The sequence below is a fragment of the Eleutherodactylus coqui genome, chromosome 1 (genome assembly GCF_035609145.1).
Source record: "Eleutherodactylus coqui strain aEleCoq1 chromosome 1, aEleCoq1.hap1, whole genome shotgun sequence".
NCBI classification, from domain to species: Eukaryota; Metazoa; Chordata; class Amphibia; order Anura; family Eleutherodactylidae; genus Eleutherodactylus; species Eleutherodactylus coqui.
Window position 1 is genome coordinate 453436689 of NC_089837.1, and position 17727 is coordinate 453454415.

Consider the following 17727-nt stretch of genomic DNA (forward strand, 5'->3'; position numbering starts at 1 on the left):
GCACACACACTGGAGCTTCCTGTGAAACCTAATGGGCTTCAGCGATCCTACAGTCAGCCATAACCGCCTCTGCTAGAAAACGCTGGGGTTACCCAAATGGGCGGGGCATCAGACTACATTTTTAAAGAAGAGGCGTGTCCCGTAACCACGCCCACTAAAGCCAGGCTCTGGAGCGTTCTTTTGTACCATGTGACATGGAACGTCACAAAGGAACGCCACCGGCAAGTGTATTTTTTTTTCCTAAACTTTATTAAACGTTTACAGTAAGCATTACTCAGCACATAACCCGCCGCAGCAGCCCAGAACATGAAGCAGCTGAGGGCGGCTCACTTGTGTCGTGCTGTGCGCGGACCGACCTAACACATAAAGCCCTGTGTCAGTAGAGCAGCCGGTATCTGTGACGCTCCGCCGGCTTCCCCTCACACTGACTCTGTTCCCGCCTCTTCAGTAGGCCCCGCCCAGAGTGACGCTCGCGCCCCACCTCCTATTCCCTCCTCGAAGCGAGTGCGCGCAGGGCGGGGGAGTGCGGCTGGCGCGGTCGTTGTGGTGTCGCAGCCGGTAACGGGAAGAAGCAGAGAGAGCCGCCATGGCGGAGAGCGCCGGCCTGGAGAACCACCGGATCAAAAGCTTCAAGAACAAGGGCAGAGATGTGGAGGTCAGTGCGCCGGGCGGGCCGCCTTATACCGGGGGCCGCTGTGTTAGCGCTGCCAGGCTCCAACATGGTGGCCTCCGGGCGCTCGGAGCGGGGGTCCCAGTCATCCGGGGCCGGGTGTGACGGCGGGGTCAGGCGCGGGGATTAGTCCCCGGATTACAGGAGGTGCCCGGCGGATTAGTGATGCCGCAGGGGGAGGGTGCCGGCATGCTGACAGCCCGGCCGGTGTGCGGGGGATGTGCTCTGCATTGCAGGCCCGCTCACAGGATGGACGGCGAGCTCCGGAAGTGCCCGGGAATCCATCTGCCCTTAGATGGCAGCACTGCGGCCCCAACTCCTCACCTGTCACCCGGGGAGGGCGCCGCCTGTCGGTGGCTGCAGGCAGGGAACTGATTAGACTAATGGGCTCCACTTCTTGTTTGCTGTCAGTGAATAGAAAAATCCTGGATTGGGTCATTAGCCTGATGTCCTTGTGGGGTCCGCTGCTGCGGTGAGCGCCATTGTCACTGCAGTCCGTACCGGCGTTGCGCCGTACGGTATCTGGCAGCTCAGTACCAGTCGGTTGGACAGGACAGAGTGCCGGCCGTGCTGCCAATCATCATGAGCACACTGCGGCGCCCCCCAGACGCTGTGGCCTCGTCGGTCTGCTCAGGATGACCCCCAGCGATCAGACATTGGTGGTCCGTTCCCAGGATTGGTCATCCATAGTTATGGCTGCTCTGTGGCAGGATGGAGCGGACATGTGACCAGCGGTGATGAAGCGGTTGTTTGCCGTTCGCTGAGTGTTATCTACACGTTAATTGGGTAGTTTCGTAAATTGGATGCTTTTCCCGACCGCCGCTGGTCGTTCCGTCTGTTTAGACCAAACGCTGCGGCAGACAATGACTTCTAGATCCGATCCGTGATAATCTAACGTTTCGCCGCTGATCGGTCGCAGCCCGCGTTTACAACGGACAATCATCGTACAAACCGCTCGCTCTAATGACTGCGCAGTAAACAGACGTGTAAAAGGCCCTTAAGGTGCAATATATCGTTCGCACAAGCAAACGGTCAGAGGTCACTCACATGTGCCCGCGTATACAGCCGATACATCATTCACTATATAGGTGAATGATCGGGGAACGAGCCGACGCTGGTATCATGAAATGAACAGTAAGCGAACCAATTATCATCGTTGGCCGTGATTACCGTACAGTTATCACTCATTTAAACAATTTTTGAATGATCGTTTCCTTGTAAAAGAGTCCTCAGTCCTGGAAACCCCCTCTAACCCTGAACAGCCCGTGGGTCGGATGGCTCTGCAGTCCACTCCAATCTCTGGCTAGGTCGTTCTGTCTGAGTGACGTAGATGATTCTCCAGTTTCATCCAAATTTACCCCCCCCCCCCCCATCCCCCACACACACCGCAGATAGGTGCGTGCGCTATCATGGGCAGAAGTGACCCACTCCTCTGCACGCTCGCTGGTCCGTGGTGAGGCTCGGATATGGTCAGGTCTGTTGGTGACGGAGGAGACGTCATCCACGAGGACTGGTGAGTACCGTGGACAGCCGAGCCTGGCCCACCGGTCGGGACTCATTAAGACTGAGATTTCAAAGGTTTGAGGACGTTGGCCCATATGATACAACCGCTGGACCACTGTTAGATAGACTGATAGACTACCTGCTAGACTACTGATGCGTCCTAATACAATGTAAGACGCTACATGCTGATCACATGGGCCGCACGGGGTAATCAGAGCGGGTGTCGTGTCTCCTACTAATGCGCAGTATGCATCAGGGAATGGAGAAGCGGGGCCGCCATCCTTGTTTCTCCGGGATTGGAGGGTTGCTTCAAAGGGGTTGTACCAAAAGGTAAGTTTCTCCCCTAAGGAGTGCTCATCAATGTCCGGCACTGTGTTGGAGATGAATGGAGCAGCGGCACATCGGCGTCCTCTACTCCTTGGTGCAGGGACTGTTGGGATCTATAGAGGTCCTAGCAATCGGTCCCACACTGATCATAAAGTTATCACTGCCCTGTGGAAAGGGGATAATGTTAGTGTAGTACAAGCCCTTTATATGCAGGAGCAGCAGGATCACTCGTTACATTGTATCAGTACATGGAAGCCGCTGGAGCAGTTGACTGTGGGATGTGGAGGTGTTCAGCCGCTGGGTGGAAACAATATACTGTGGGAGTCTTCTTTTTGATTACTGCCCGTGAGTAGATGGCTAACCGTGTGCATATGTACGTATTCCTGGAGATATGCAAACGTCATTTTTCGAATGCATAGGTGGCCATACATCTTAGCTGTTGGCTGAATGCTAAAGCACAGGGGGAGGGGGATGGGCTACATGTGCTGTTAAGGGGAGTTTGGTGGCCCCCATTCACGTAAGTCATTTTATATGTAATTCAGCCGCCATGGATAACTTCCTTCATGTAATGTGTACAACTAGAGGAGGCGCCCCGTGCCAACCCTCTGGGAAAACACCAACGGCCGCCCCATAGGCCTTTCAGGGAATGACTCGCTTTTTAAAGCTGGATATACATTTAAAGGCCCTTGTAGACGGAATGATTATCATTCAGAAAATCATTCAAGCAAGCGAAAGTGAACTATAATTCAGTCTAAAGACGGCCAACGACCGAACAATAATTGTTCCTTTTAGTGTTTTTATGGCGTAAAAATCGTCGTTTGGTTTAAGCAGCGCTTGTTCACTCACTAATACAGCAAATGACTGACCGATTTCTCGCTTGAACGAGCCAAGGATGTATCGGTCTGTAAAACGGGCTACGTGAGTGAACTGGATTGTTCGCTCGTCCGACCGATAATCGTTTGTTGTAAAAGCACCCTTGGATGGATGTTTGCCGCCAGCCTACTGGTCCCCTAATGTCTGCTGCCGGTAGGGAGGAGGATCGGGCGTGTTGGATGGTTTGTTCCTCAGGATGTCTTCCAGCATCTTCTCCCCCCTCATCCAAAACCACTTCATTAAGACGAAGGCTCCTCTCAGGGCTCAGCCGTGCAGTTATATGCTGCAGAGCTTTAATTCAGCCGCCATATAACCACGCTGCTGCATGGTCAAGAACTACCGCTGCAGCATATAGCGTTGAGCAGTGGGCAAGTGGCTATGGTTGTGGATGTACCTGTGCAGGATCACAGCCTCATTTTTATTGCCAAATTGACATGCAACCCTGAAAGCTAAAGTTTCAGGTCACATGAGGTCTAATAAACCTTAGCATCTGACTATACATGGTGCTGCATGTATCAAGAATATCTCCATCTGTAGCAACAGAGGCCACATCTCACATTCCCCCCCCCCCCCCCCCTTCATGTTGGGTCCTCTAACTATCAATTCTCTCTCCACAAATGTTTTCTTTTTATTTTAAAATTTATTAGATTCCTCAAATTAAAGGGAACCTGTCGCCTGCCTAAAGCACCATAAACTAACTTATTGCGCTGTTAGGCAAGGTAACATGGAGCTGGGTGATGTCTTGTATATTCGTCCGCTTATGAAAATCTGACACTCTTCTGAGTCCTGTGTGCTCTGCCATACGAGTAGAGGGCGTGCTCACGGCAATCTGAGAAGTCAGATTTTCATGTGTTGCACAGACTTCAGTGGTTGGAGTAGGCGAGCATTAAACAACTAAAAGATTATCTCGCTTAACGGCACTGTTAGTTTTTGGTGCTTCAGGCAGGGCACAGGGATATTATTGTACCTTGTCACCACCGAAAGTTAGGGGTGGTAACAAGGCAGCAGCTCCCCAATCTTCTGATTGGCTGGGGGGCATTACTACATTCAGACAGTAGACTGCGCCGAGGCAGGGAGCAGCATCGCTGGCACATTCAGTTAGAGGTAGAGCTGCCGGAGGACACCGTGCACTGCCACGGCATGAAGACAGTGGCAGGGAGTGGTGGAACACACAGAGGCGCCGGAGGACCCTGCTGAGGCAGGTGCAAATCTATGGCGGCGCAGAGCAGTGAGGGAGCCCAGGGACAGCTGCAGCCCCTGTAATGCTTTTTGGCTGTGCCGTGGGCGGTTAGGGTTAGGGGTTAGTTTTCCTACTAGGCTTACATTTATAGCTGTAAAGGCTTTTGCTCTTACACCTAATAATGTAGACTTAGCCTGAGAAATAAGGCAGAACCCTAACCCTCCGGGGCAGCCAAAAAGCAGTACAGAGGCTGCAGCTATAGGACCTTATGGATGTCACCCTATCAAGAGCTAGGAGTGTGACTAGAGCGTTCCTGCATCCAAGCCCTGTCAAACCCCTAACTTCCTGGTGGTGACAAGATACAATAATACCGGGCACAGGATCCCTTTAAATGTGTAATAAATTAACACACATACACTGCCTGTTCACAGTGAATGGAGGAGCATGGCTGGAGAGTTCCGAATGACTATTGCTTCTGTGTGACAGTGCAGGAGTGAAGTTTTGGGCTGACTGCTGGGTGCTTATGTGCCCGTGTAAAGTAACCTTAAGGATGTGTTCACACTGGTTGTAAATGCTGTGTATATTCCGCATGAAAAATTTGCAGCAGTTACAGTACAAGCGATTTAACAAATCTTATCCATGTGTGGGAAAAATTCTGTGTTCTGTAGCGGACTTTATATACGCTGCAAACCTTAAATCTGCAGCATGTCAATTGTTTGCATTGCAAAAGAGAAAACAAGCTGTCAAATCCACAGCAAAATCTGCACCACTAGGTATAGCTTGTGCTACTGTTAACTCTCTGCTGCAGAGAACAGCCTAAGGCCTCGTGAACACAGCGCGTGACAGTGCCAAAATATGCTTGCTGGTGATCACTGATGCCGCTGGCTTTCCGTGTGGATGCAGTAGTTCGTTCGCGTGAAAAAATTCTTTACTGCGCATGACCGACGAGCCTCCGTGGTCATCCGTAATACAGGAGAAAGCAGGTATGTCGGCTGCAGTCAGAGCCGGATTCCGCTCTGGGCTCCCGTTTGCGGATATCGCTCCAGTCGTTCTAAGTTACTGCCATGGAAGAAAAAGACCTTCTGATGTGCCCTGTAGACCTTCTGATGTGCCCTGTAGACCTTCTGATGTGCCCTGTAGAGCTCCGTCTTACAGCCTGTACATCCTATACGGTTTCCACCTATGGCTTATGTGTTGTGGTGTAGTATTGTACAGACAGGAAAGATTTCCTTTTACACTGTTCTGCAGGCCTGGAGGAGTGCTGCTCAGTTGTTGCATGTTCCCAGCTTGATGATCGCATTCTAATTGGGTTCTTTCACCAGAATGCCTTGATCACGGCCTGTGGTCACTGCAGTGAGCACCATGTTACGCTGAGTTATAGTCTATACGTTCATCAAGAATGGCCGAGTATTCGCTTAAACTGGAGGAAGCCCTCTCGCACGGAGAACATAACAAGCTGTTGGTTTCAGTGCTGCGAGACGGGCACGGACATATAAAAGAGCGTAATAACTGGCTTTCCTGGTGTAATGGGCTTGTTGTTTCAGCAGGTCTGTCCTATGGATATGTAGAATGTGTTAGATCATGAGTTGAGCATCCACACAATAACACCCAGACTTCAGTCTAAGGTCCCCTCAATGTAATGTAGCTCCTCATCAGGTGGTCCATGCTATTAATATTCTCTTCCGAGACATGATCCTTCAAGTAGATCGCTCACCGCTGCTTTATCTTTATCTTAGGACGAGGCACTCTCCTTTTTAAAGGGGTTATCCCCTGTCCACAGGACACATACAGATACCAATGGGACATCACCTGATTCTGAGGGTTTGGTGCATTCCGGAACGGAGAAGTGGTCCCTGTGCATTTCAGCTGGACTCCTGGAGATGGCCAAGCGCTTGAACTCGTCTCCAGTGATGGTGCCCTTGAATTAAGTGGAGCCGCAGCGAACATGTGTAATCATTGCTTCATTTAAGCAGGATTCACACAACTGTTTTTGCAAACACAATACGCAGTGAGTAGAACCTGTTGATTTTAAAGGGTTCGTTCAGACGCGTATTGTGGGTGCACAATTCAATTGCACCAAAACACTCATGTTCTATTGTCCTGTGCATTTACACAAGGAAATGGAACGTATGAACCTAATTAGGCCAATTAGCCATTTCTATGTACGGGACTGGCTGGGGGTTTTTGGCACATGCAAAATGGTAAAGGGGGTGGGGGGGGGGGGGGGGAAACTGGTGCATGAGCAAATTTGCATTGCCTGATGCAGAAATATACATGCACTTGTGTCTATCTGAATTTACTCCTGGAAACACTGGACCCTTGTTCTCAGGCCGGCTAGGTCCCAGCAGTTGGACCCCTAAGATCAGAAAGTTATCCTCTATTCTGTGAGTCTGAGTCATGACCCCATTTTGGTGGAGTTGGTAGAAATGTACAGATTCTGGCTTAGTCACTTTTTTTATCCTATCTGTGTGTTTTTGTCTTTTTGTTTGTTTGTTTTGTTTTTTGTAATGCAGAATTTGTTGCATGTTTCCTTTCATAGGAATTTAGGAAAGTTTTTGAAATTCCCTATAAATGTTCATCTAAGCCCCTATTTATCAAAAGCATTTCTAACTAGAACGACAGCAATAGGAAAGGGCCTGAGCTTAGCATTTTAATACAGTAAATTTATCACTTAAATGTTACATATGAACTATTCGGGGGTTTCGCTTACCCACTCCACAGCCCTGATTCTACGGATGGGGATGCCTTGCTTTTATGGGGCAACCCCTTTAATGGGCACTCTATATCCGGGGTTATGTGTATGACCTTCTAGCCAGTATCCCCAACTTACCGTCTCCTTCCTCATTGTAGGCTGGCCTTTTTCGCTGTGAATGTCACTTCATGTATGTTTTATGTACTTAAAGGGGTTGTCTAGTTACCGGACAGCCTTTCTGCAATAGCGCCAACGTCTTAAAATAACAGCAGAACTTGCCCTTTTCTTCATGTGGCACTGTTGCCCTGCCATCCTCCTGGTGATTGTTGTGGAAGATGTCACCTGACCATTGCTGCCATTCTCCTGGCATCTGTGCTCAGATCCTGAGCACCGTGATGCCAGGAGTTCACAACTGTGGCACTGCAGCAGACAGATAAGTACTTCTCGAAGACCGTTAGAACTATAGCAGCAATGTTGTCTGGTAAGCAGCGAACCCCTAGAAGTCCTCACTTGTACTTACAGCACCCTGATATTGGTGGTTGCAGAATTATTCCACTTACCCTATTAGAGACAGACCTTTATAGAGGTGAATCCCAATTGAGGGTCCCCATCTATAAGCCAAAGCGTAGCCCCCTATATAAGTGTGGCTCTGGCAGGTCTGACCCATCCTTGCACTACACTATTAGCCTTGGCTTGGAGAAGCTGATCACAGCAGGTCCGGTTTCTTTAATCCCCGGCAATCAGCTGTTGCTGCCTCTAACTAGACGTTTCCTCTCCCTGCATGAGATGTGCAGCGTTACATGGCCATCGGTCAGGTCATTATGGGTCTACCAGAGCTGCTCTGTCTTGGCTCGTAGTGGGAAGTCATAATTGGGGACTACTTGATATACCCAAATGGGATATATGGGCAGGAGCTGTAAGTAATGAAGTGCTTGACGGATGCTCATCCATGAGTGTTTGGTTACTGGCCATAAGTGAGACCCCCTACAGAGACTCCTAATTTCTAGGGGGGGAATAACCAAGGAACAGCACAATGGAGAAGTTGTTCCAGCGTTCTACAAGTATCTAGTAAGATAGATGGAGATGTGGTGGGTCCTCTATAAGCCACTCTGAGCAAATACAATCTATTACAGATAGTACATAGTTCATATCATAGTGCTAACCGCCAGTGACAGGCTCTTCACCTGTGTGCCAAGTTTCAGTAATACTGGGCTGGCACAATCATTTTCTTCTTCCACCTAGTTAACCTTTTCATTGCCAGTTTCTTAGCCGTTTTTTGCCTCTAGTAGCCGGGACAACTTTTACATTTTTGACATATTCAATTAAAACCTAAATTTACTAAATAAAATCTTGCTATTTCCCCAAACTAATATGTTTTCTGGAAGTGGACACTTGGCACACTGTCCAAATGTCAATCAGCACTTCATACACACAGGGACCTTCATGCAATTTTGCTTCAGTGTAATTATTTATACTGCATAAAAATTGACACTTCTCGGTAAACCGGTGACCTGAGCAGAAAATTAGATACACAATACTGCCTAAAAATAAAGTTTGAGGTTTGCCGAGATCATATAATCTAATTATGCCTGTTTACATATGCAGCCTAATATCACTTGAACTGGAGACCAACCATATGAATTTCTGCTGGAGATGTAAAAGAAGAAAAAAATTAAAAAGTGCACCCCTAAACCCCTACACTGTCAAAAAAAAAATCGAGCACCTAGATGGAGTTGTTTTGCTGCAAAAACTCGGCATGCAGTTACATCTCAGGCAGAACTGTAAGTGATTAGAATTGTGGTGTGATTAGATGAACGGTCTTGTCACCTGAGGCCCTAAACTGGTTCCCCCCCCCATGGACTATAAAAAGTCTCAGTGGCTACTTATATGTAGTGGACCTCTTCTTCCACTTGTGTAGAGCTTGTTGACCACTAGGTGCCTCTACGACGCAGAGAAGAGCTTTCACCCAGTAACCAGAGTTTGAGAGGGGGCGCATTATTGGAATCTGAGAAGCTGGATGTCGTATCAATGAATTACTGCCACGTGGGCCATTCGGACCAGACTGTTAGGAGGTGTTGGGATCAGTGAATGCGTGAGGGCACACAAACAAGGCGACCCGGCTCAGAATGCCCTTGACAGACCACCAATAGAGAGGATCGTTTGGTCGTCTGACAAGCATGAACAGCTCCAACTGTCTTTGTCCATCATTACAGGGGCCATCGTTGCAGGCCCCTGTGTCTGTCGGAACCATTTCCAAGCGGTTGGCTGAAGGACCTTTTGGTCTTGCAGCGCCCATTAGATGTACTGCCTATGATGCACTCCTACCGCTGACTCAGTTTGCAGTGGCGTCATGTACCACAAAACTGGACTGCCACAGAGTAGAGCCGGGTTGTCTTCAGCAATGAATCCGGGTTTAGTTTTGGCACGGACAATGGCCATTTTAGAGTCTGGAGACCTAGGGGTGAGCACCTTAATCCTGCCTTTGCTGTGGAATGGCACACTGCCCCCCACTGCTGCTGTGGTGGTCTGGGGAGCTATCACATATTAGTTGGTCACCCCTACAAGTAGTACGAGGTACAATTACAGCCACGTGTGTTACTCTCATGGAAAATGCTTCTTGAAAGCCTCCAGCAGGATAATGCTCAGCCGCACAACAGCAAGGGGGTCACAGGAATGTCTGTGTCCCAATTCCATGGCCTTCCCTGTCACCAGATTTATCGCCAATAGAACATGTATGAGACCATCTGGGACGCCAACTTCGACAGCCTACAGGTTTGCACAATCTAGAGGCTCCGTTACAGCAAATATGGACCAATAAGTTGCAGGATACCATACATAACCTGTATGCCTCCATGCCTGCCTGTATCACCTCTTGTATCGAAGCTAGAGGTGGTACAACAGGGTACTAGAGCCTCCATGCCTGCCAGTATCACCTCTTGTATCGAAGCTAGAGGTGGTACAACAGGGTACTAGAGCCTCCATGCCTGCCAGTATCACCTCTTGTATCGAAGCTAGAGGTGGTACAACAGGGTACTAGAGCCTCCATGCCTGCCAGTATCACATCTTGTATCGAAGCTAGAGGTGGTACAACAGGGTACTAGAGCCTCCATGCCTGCCAGTATCACATCTTGTATCGAAGCTAGAGGTGGTACAACAGGGTACTAGAGCCTCCATGCCTGCCAGTATCACATCTTGTATCGAAGCTAGAGGTGGTACAACAGGGTACTAGAGCCTCCATGCCTGCCAGTATCACATCTTGTATCGAAGCTAGAGGTGGTACAACAGGGTACTAGAGCCTCCATGCCTGCCCGTATCACATCTTGTATCCAAGCTAGAGGCGGTACAACAGGGTACTAGAGCCTCCATGCCTGCCAGTATCACATCTTGTATCCGAGCTAGAGGCGGTATAACAGGGTTCTAGAGCCTCCCTTCCAGGGATCAGTTCTCCACAATACATTATCCTATTGTAATCACTTATATCAATGTTACAATCCCACATAGAAAGTTTCATTAGATTTCGACAACTCCTCCTAGGGGAGGGATTGTGTTTGACAATGATTGTATATTTTATAGTAGATGAGTCTAATCTGCTTCCACCACTCGATTCTGCTGACACAAGCAAATGTCTGATTTGCATCAGCAATTAACTAATGTCCCGGATTACAATGATTTCCTTCAAGGGGGAAATCTAATTAGCCCACTGCTTCTAAGAGTTTCCGTTTGCTAATGTGAATCAAGTCAGTATAGTTTGTGAAGATGAATTTGACACTGGCTTATGAAAAAAAAGACAAAGGTCAGGACAGAGTCAACATGACTGGGCTGACATCACATATGAGTCACTGTGGTTCTGATGTTACTGCCCGTTTCATGGAACCATTACCTTATTAGTTTTTGAACTCCTTAGACCATTCAGAGATCCATGGAAGGCATCTGAACTCTTATTCATTCTGGAATAGTTTGCCCATTTTTAAGAAGTTACCACCAGTAAATGCAAAACTGCCAGGGCTGTGCAAGTTGGTAAGCCAAAGCTGAGTCTAATTCTTCACACAAACTCTTAACTCGGACTCCCTAAATGACTCCTATATAGTAATTGGTAGTAATTTACTGTGGCAAAATGGTAACAGGTTGAATACATAGCTTGATTTTTGGAGTCAGTATATGTCTATTGACTTAGATTCCACCACCGTCTAAAGTATGCCATCCTAGTACTTAAGCCCTGCCAGATGCATAGCTTAAAACGTTTTCCCCACTAAAGACACTTCCCCTCTTATCCACAGTATAAATAAATGTCTGGTCACTTGGGGAGTTCAACGGGTATTCTTGTATCTTGACGACACCGGAACTGATGGGTGGAGACAAGGATTAGGCTGTTTGACAGCCAGGTCACGCCCCCAGTTGAATGGCTGCAGGACCTTGTGAGTGTAGGCGGATGGGCTTCCACAGGCGGATGCTGGACGTGTAAGATAGCGAGTGACTCCTTAGCTTCCCTTTCCCTAGGCAGCATTGCTGTAGTATCCGCGGCTGTGATTGCCCCCGAAAGCCATTGCATTTCCGAGGGGCAATTTTTATTTTATTTTTTAAAGGTGCCAGGCGCCGCTGTCAGTGCCCCCTCTGCTGAACACACATTAATTTCACGGTTCCCTGCTGCTGCACGACGACTATGACATCAACAACTGCACTGGACATGCTAGGGGGCAAGCAGGGAGAACTCACCAGCTGAACGCACCACTGTTACCAGCACCGCACGCTGTCAATGTACCCTGCAGCTGGATTTGGGGGAGGGGCGGGGTGTGGGGGTGCTGTAAGAAGCTCCATGCCAAGGCAGCCGTCAGTGTCCCCTGGAGCCAGAGGAATCCAATCAGCCACTGGGGGTGTTACCTGGCTGTCAAGCAGCCTAACTGTTGAATACACCCACCACTTCCGGTGGCGTCAAGCTACAATAATACCAGTTCAACGATATCAAGAAAATTGACCACTGCTCAATTCACTTCTTTTGAAGATGCATGTACTTGGCTATCTTCTCACATTCCATAGAGGTAAATGCTGCGGTAGTCACACATTCACATCACTACTCCATTCACATGAGGCACTCTGAAGCATTGCATTGTAAAAGGGACACATAGTGGAGACCCCCTTCTTGGACATAAAATATACACACACGCAAAAATTAAAATCCCTGGTTATCCATGATGGGGTATTTTAAACTGGAAGCATTTCCATGCCTATTAGGATGAGTTGAATCCAAGGTCTGAGCCTCTTGCCATAGAGGAAATTATTATTTAGCCCTGATCTCACTGCACTGACTTGGCCAATGTCTGTGTAAGTCATTAGTAACTTCTCACATTTATGATGTTGGTTCATAGAGTGGAAACTGATACGGATATCTATTTAAAGGCTAGACTGATCTGTGCCATCCTAATTTTGGAATGCATACTACTATTGCTAGGTGTGAACATGACCAAATACTTCCTCTCTTCAGCTATACTTCTCCATATTCTCTGTCTGAGAAGATTCTAGCAGATTAATTTATTAGCACAAATTACTAAGGGTGGCTTCACACTGGTGAGGAAATTGTGCGAGATTTGTGTGTTGCAAGACTCATAAATCTGAAACCCATTCTTTTGAATGGGTTCATTCACATTAACAATGTTTTCCTGCATGGCACTGTGTTGTGATGCTATGCAGGGAAAAAATTGCAAGATGTCCTATTTTTCTGCGATATTGCCCATTGTTTTCAATGAGAACTCTGCAATCCTCTGTCGTGGCTGTGACTGTGGCGGGGGATTCCTTTTAGCCTTGCATCACGGCAGGGCTAAGTCTTCATGTGAAAACTCCTCGAATCCACAGGTTTCACATGGATGGCAAGGGCAAGATCTGACCGTGGTTCACGGCCCGATATTGCCCTCGCCAGTGTGAAGGAGCCCTAAAGGAAGCAGCAGAGGTAATTGCTGAATAGCTCGCCATAATCATTGAATATTTCTTGAACAGAAGTCCCAGAAGATTAGAGAGAGGTAAATGTCCGTATCTTCAAAAAGGGGAAGAAAGTGGTTCCAGGAAACTACAGGCCTGTGAGCCTGACTTCTGTGCCAGGGAAGATCTTAGAACAAACTATTAAACAGCATGTATGCAAATACTTGGATGAGAGTGGAGTAATTAACCAGAGCCAGCATGGGTTTGTAACAAACAAGTCATGCCAGATGAATCTAATTTCCTTCTAAGACAAAATCGCCGACTGGGTTGATCAGGGAAATGCAGTAGATCTAGTATATCTTGACTTTAATAAAGCATTTGAAAAAGTTTCTCATACTATATGTATTGAAAATTGTACTCCAGAGTGGTCATAAATGGCTGCACATCCAATTGGAAGAATTTTAAGTGGGCTACCACAAGGCTCTGTCCTGGGCACAGTGGTTAACATTTTTATAAATGATCTGGAGGAGGGAATTGAGGGGAAACTGAACAAACTTGCAGATGCCACAAAGCTAGGAGGGAAAGCGAACGCTAGAAAGAGAATTCAAAAAGATCCATATAAGCTTGCACAGTGGGCAGCGACTAGCAGAATGGTATTTACCAAGGAGAGATGCAAAGTCCTACATCTGGGCAAGAAAAATGAAGAAAGCATATACAGAAAGAGGAATTGTGATACTCAGCAGCACATGTGACTTGGATATACTAAGCGATCATAGACTGAACATGAGTCAACAATGTGATGCAGCAACAAAAGGGCAAACTCAGTTCTGGGATATATTACAAAAAGCATAGAATCCAGATCACGTGAGGTAATTATTCCCCTCAACTCTTCCTTAGTCAGACCTCCCCTGGAATTCTGGGTGCCCCAAATTAAAATAAGACCTAGACAAACTAGAGAAAGTTCAAAGAAGAGTTATCAGGATGGTCTGCAAATCGTGTTCTATGGTACAGTTAAAGAATTTGGGAATGTTTAGCTTGCAAAAAAAGGCTAAGACTTAGTAGCTGTCTACAAATAACTGAAGGGCTGTCAACTTGCAGAGGGATCAGCCCTATTCTCATTTGCACAAGGAAAGACTAGAAGCAATGGGATGAAACTGAAAGGGAGGAGACACAAATTATATATTAGAGAAAACTTTCTGACGGAGGGTGATCAATGAGTGGAACAGGTTACCACGGGAGGCGGTGAGTTCTCCAATGGAAGTGTTCAAATAAAGGCTGGACAAATCTGTCTGGGATGATTTAGTGATCCTGCACTGAGCAGAGGGTTGAACCCGATGACCCTGGAGGTCCCTTCCAACTTTATCAGTTCATGAACTACAGTGCATTTATGATCAGTTTGTGTCTGTTCTGGGGATCTGAGTTTTACTGTAATATCAGTCGTGGTTCGTATCTGTTCTACTGACATCGTGGTGAAATATACAAATTGTTTCATGCGAGAGGGAATATATCCACCAGGGACTTTACTGCAAACTTGCTCTGCTTATGAGACACTCTCTCACTTGGAACAATTTGGTTCTGTTTGCAACATGGAGCTGTGTTTGGAGGTAGATATGATGTCCACCAATGAGTCCTAACATAGGTTTCTTTATCTGTTGACCTGGAAATATCAGACAAGGAGCTTCCAGCATCCACTGCTGTAACCTCCCCGTTCCAAGATCATTCCAGACGGGAATGGTTTTTGTAAACGCGTCTTGGATGACTCCGACGGTGTTGGGGCCTGAATGTCAGACTTTGAGCCTTCAAAATGAACAGATGCTCCATACATTCCTCGCATACTTCTGGCTTCACACAGGGACGTAAGCCTTCCTGCAAGTTTGAAACAGTGGTTATGCTACACGGGTGTTACTAGGAGCCGTGACATAAATCAGAAGCATTTTAGGTGGTGTTTATGATCTGGAGTGAGGAGGAGATATGTCACCGCTCTTTGACCTTTCAGCAAGACTCTAAAGAGCAATGACCACTCTTGAGTCTGTGTATGTAGACTAGAGGACACTCAGCTTTAGTATGCAGTAGCTGTTGTCGCCTCTAATCCATCCTGTTTTCAGGGGAGAGGTGTGCAATGATCAGCCGGCCAGTTTTGCCCTCCCGAGGCTGTCTACGGCAAGTGACTGGTACATGGCGACTTCTGTGCACTGGACAATGGGGGTGACTGCTCTTTGTAGCTGGGATCAAGTGGGGAACACTTGCAGTGTGTTTTCTTATAGGCTCCTCTAAGCCTGGAAAAATGCATGTTAAAAAAAAGTCTGTCTATAGAAAAAGCCACCAAAAAGCTTGTAAAAACACAGAAAATGAAGAAAGTGCAGCACATTGAACATGTAAATTGCAGTTTATATTGGTATGGCGATGAACAAGATACCAGTTGAAAAAATGCTGCCAGCTTTCCTAATTTCAACATAAGCATGGTAAAGCTTGCAGTTTATAGCGGTGGATTGAGGGACATTCTGATATCCCTGCGACCAAAGGACCAGCCACATTAACATACACAATCTGATATGTTTTTCCCTTTCCATCAGGGGAGAGTTGGGAGGTTTCCATGTACAGAGACTGTATTCACATTACATTTTTGCCCTACGTTTGTCATGGAGCATAACGTGGGTGATGTACATTAAGGGTGCGTTCACACGTTGTGGGAACGCTGCAGAATTTCTGCAGCAGAAATGCAGAAAATCCCCCCCCTCCCCCTACAGGATTTTCTTTACTCCCGTTCACTCTGATTTAGTAAACGTTTTCCGCTGCGTTTCCCAACGTGTGAACTCACCCTTAAAAGGGTTGTCCCGCGAAAGCAAGTGGGGTTCAGCACTTCTGTATGGCCATATTAATGCACTTTGTAATATACATCGTGCATTAATTATGAGCCATACAGAAGTTATTCACTTACCTGTTCCGTTGCTAGCGTCCCTGTCTCCATGGTGCCGTCTAATTTCAGCGTCTAATCGCCCGATTAGACGCGCTTGCGCAGTCCGGTCTTCTCCCTTCTGAATAGGGCCGCTCATGCCGGAGAGCTGGTCCACGTAGCTCCGCCCCGTCACGTGTGCCGATTCCAGCCAATCAGGAGGCTGGAATCGGCAATGGAACGCACAGAGCCCACGGTGCACCATGGGAGAAGACCTGCGGTCCACCGTGGGTGAAGATCCCGGCGGCCATCTTCGCAAGGTAAGTAAGAAGTCACCGGAACGCGGGGATTTGGGTAAGTACTAAACGTTTTTGTTTTTTTTTTAAACCCCTGCATCGGGTTTGTCTCGCGCTGAACAGGGGGGTGGGGGGGGGGGGGGCGCGGCGGCTATTGGGAAAAAAAACAAAACCTGTTTCGGCGTGGGACAACCCCTTTAATGTGTCTCCTTTTGGCCTCTGGCTGGGTGAATGAATCAGTATGCCACAAAAACGTATAGAATAGTGTAATGGACTGTCCTGTTGGACAACAAATATATGCGCCATAAGAGCATATTGTTGAGATACCACTGTATAGCGTCAGTTAATACCCCAGGGAGTTCCGGTGACGACATTGTCCAGAAGACACCAGGCTGAACACCCAAAAGGCCTCTGTCGGGCTTAAGATCAAAGGCTGACGTGCTGCAAGGCACCGCAAGTGCATAGACGATGGGCATCCGTTATGTAACCGCCTTACCTGCACACTTATGGTGCTTTTAGACTGGACTATTCTCGTTTGCACGGGCCAATGACCCATCACTAGCTCGTTCGCTCTTGTGCAGTCTGTTTAGAGGGGAAGATTTATCATTCACTCGTTCAATGAGAATCGTTCAGTATCCTTCAGGGTTTCATATTCACCATCTTAAACCCTGAACGATCTGTAAACAAGCAAACTGTTTGGTTCTCTTCTCGCTCATTTTATGCAGACAGAAAACAAAACCTCCTCGCTTGTCGTTGGCTCACATATTGATGGAACGTTTTATCCATTTGCACTAATTTGAACAATCATTCTGTCTAGAAGCATCATAAACTCCAGCCCACTAATATAGACTTGTGTCAACGGTGGCAGGTCCGAGTGCTGAGAGGCTGAGCTGGGACTACTCTGGGGCAGCTCTTAAGGGCCTATTTACACACAGATGATCGCTGAAAAGATGGCTTTTGAGTGAATGTTTTGCATAAACTACTACTTGGTACTAATGCCTATTAGTACCAATTGGTAGCATGTGAGCCGCCAGGAGCTTTATTCAGAGAACAGACCACCCACTGTTCTCTGAATAAATCCCCTTTGTTCTGCCACAGGGCTGATAGCTGAGACTGTTATCAGCGCTCCCTGAGTAGAACACAGCACGCGGTCCGTGTCATCAGCTCTTCTGCTGAACGATGGATTTCACGCTGAATGGAAATTCATCGTTCGGCAGAAAAGTGAAAGGTGGGCACATTTACACCCAACGATTATCGCTCAAAAGATGGCTTTTAAACGATAATCATTACGTGTTAAAGGCCGTGCGGATGGGGCGGTCCATCTTTAGACAACTACAATATACTTCCTGTCCATGTATGGGGAAGCGCCAGTGATGTAACTGT

At 47.5% G+C, this 17727-nt stretch overlaps 1 protein-coding gene across 1 annotated transcript in view; it reads left to right on the forward strand.

The window, feature by feature from the left end:
- The first annotated feature begins 497 nt into the window (after window positions 1-497).
- KPNA3 (karyopherin subunit alpha 3) overlaps window positions 498-17727 on the forward strand; it is a 36866-nt gene continuing 19636 nt past the window's right edge. The window contains exon 1 of the mRNA XM_066583784.1: window positions 498-655. Within this exon, the coding sequence (XP_066439881.1) occupies window positions 587-655 (69 nt within the window). The 5' untranslated portion in view covers window positions 498-586. The remainder of the gene's footprint in view (window positions 656-17727) is intronic.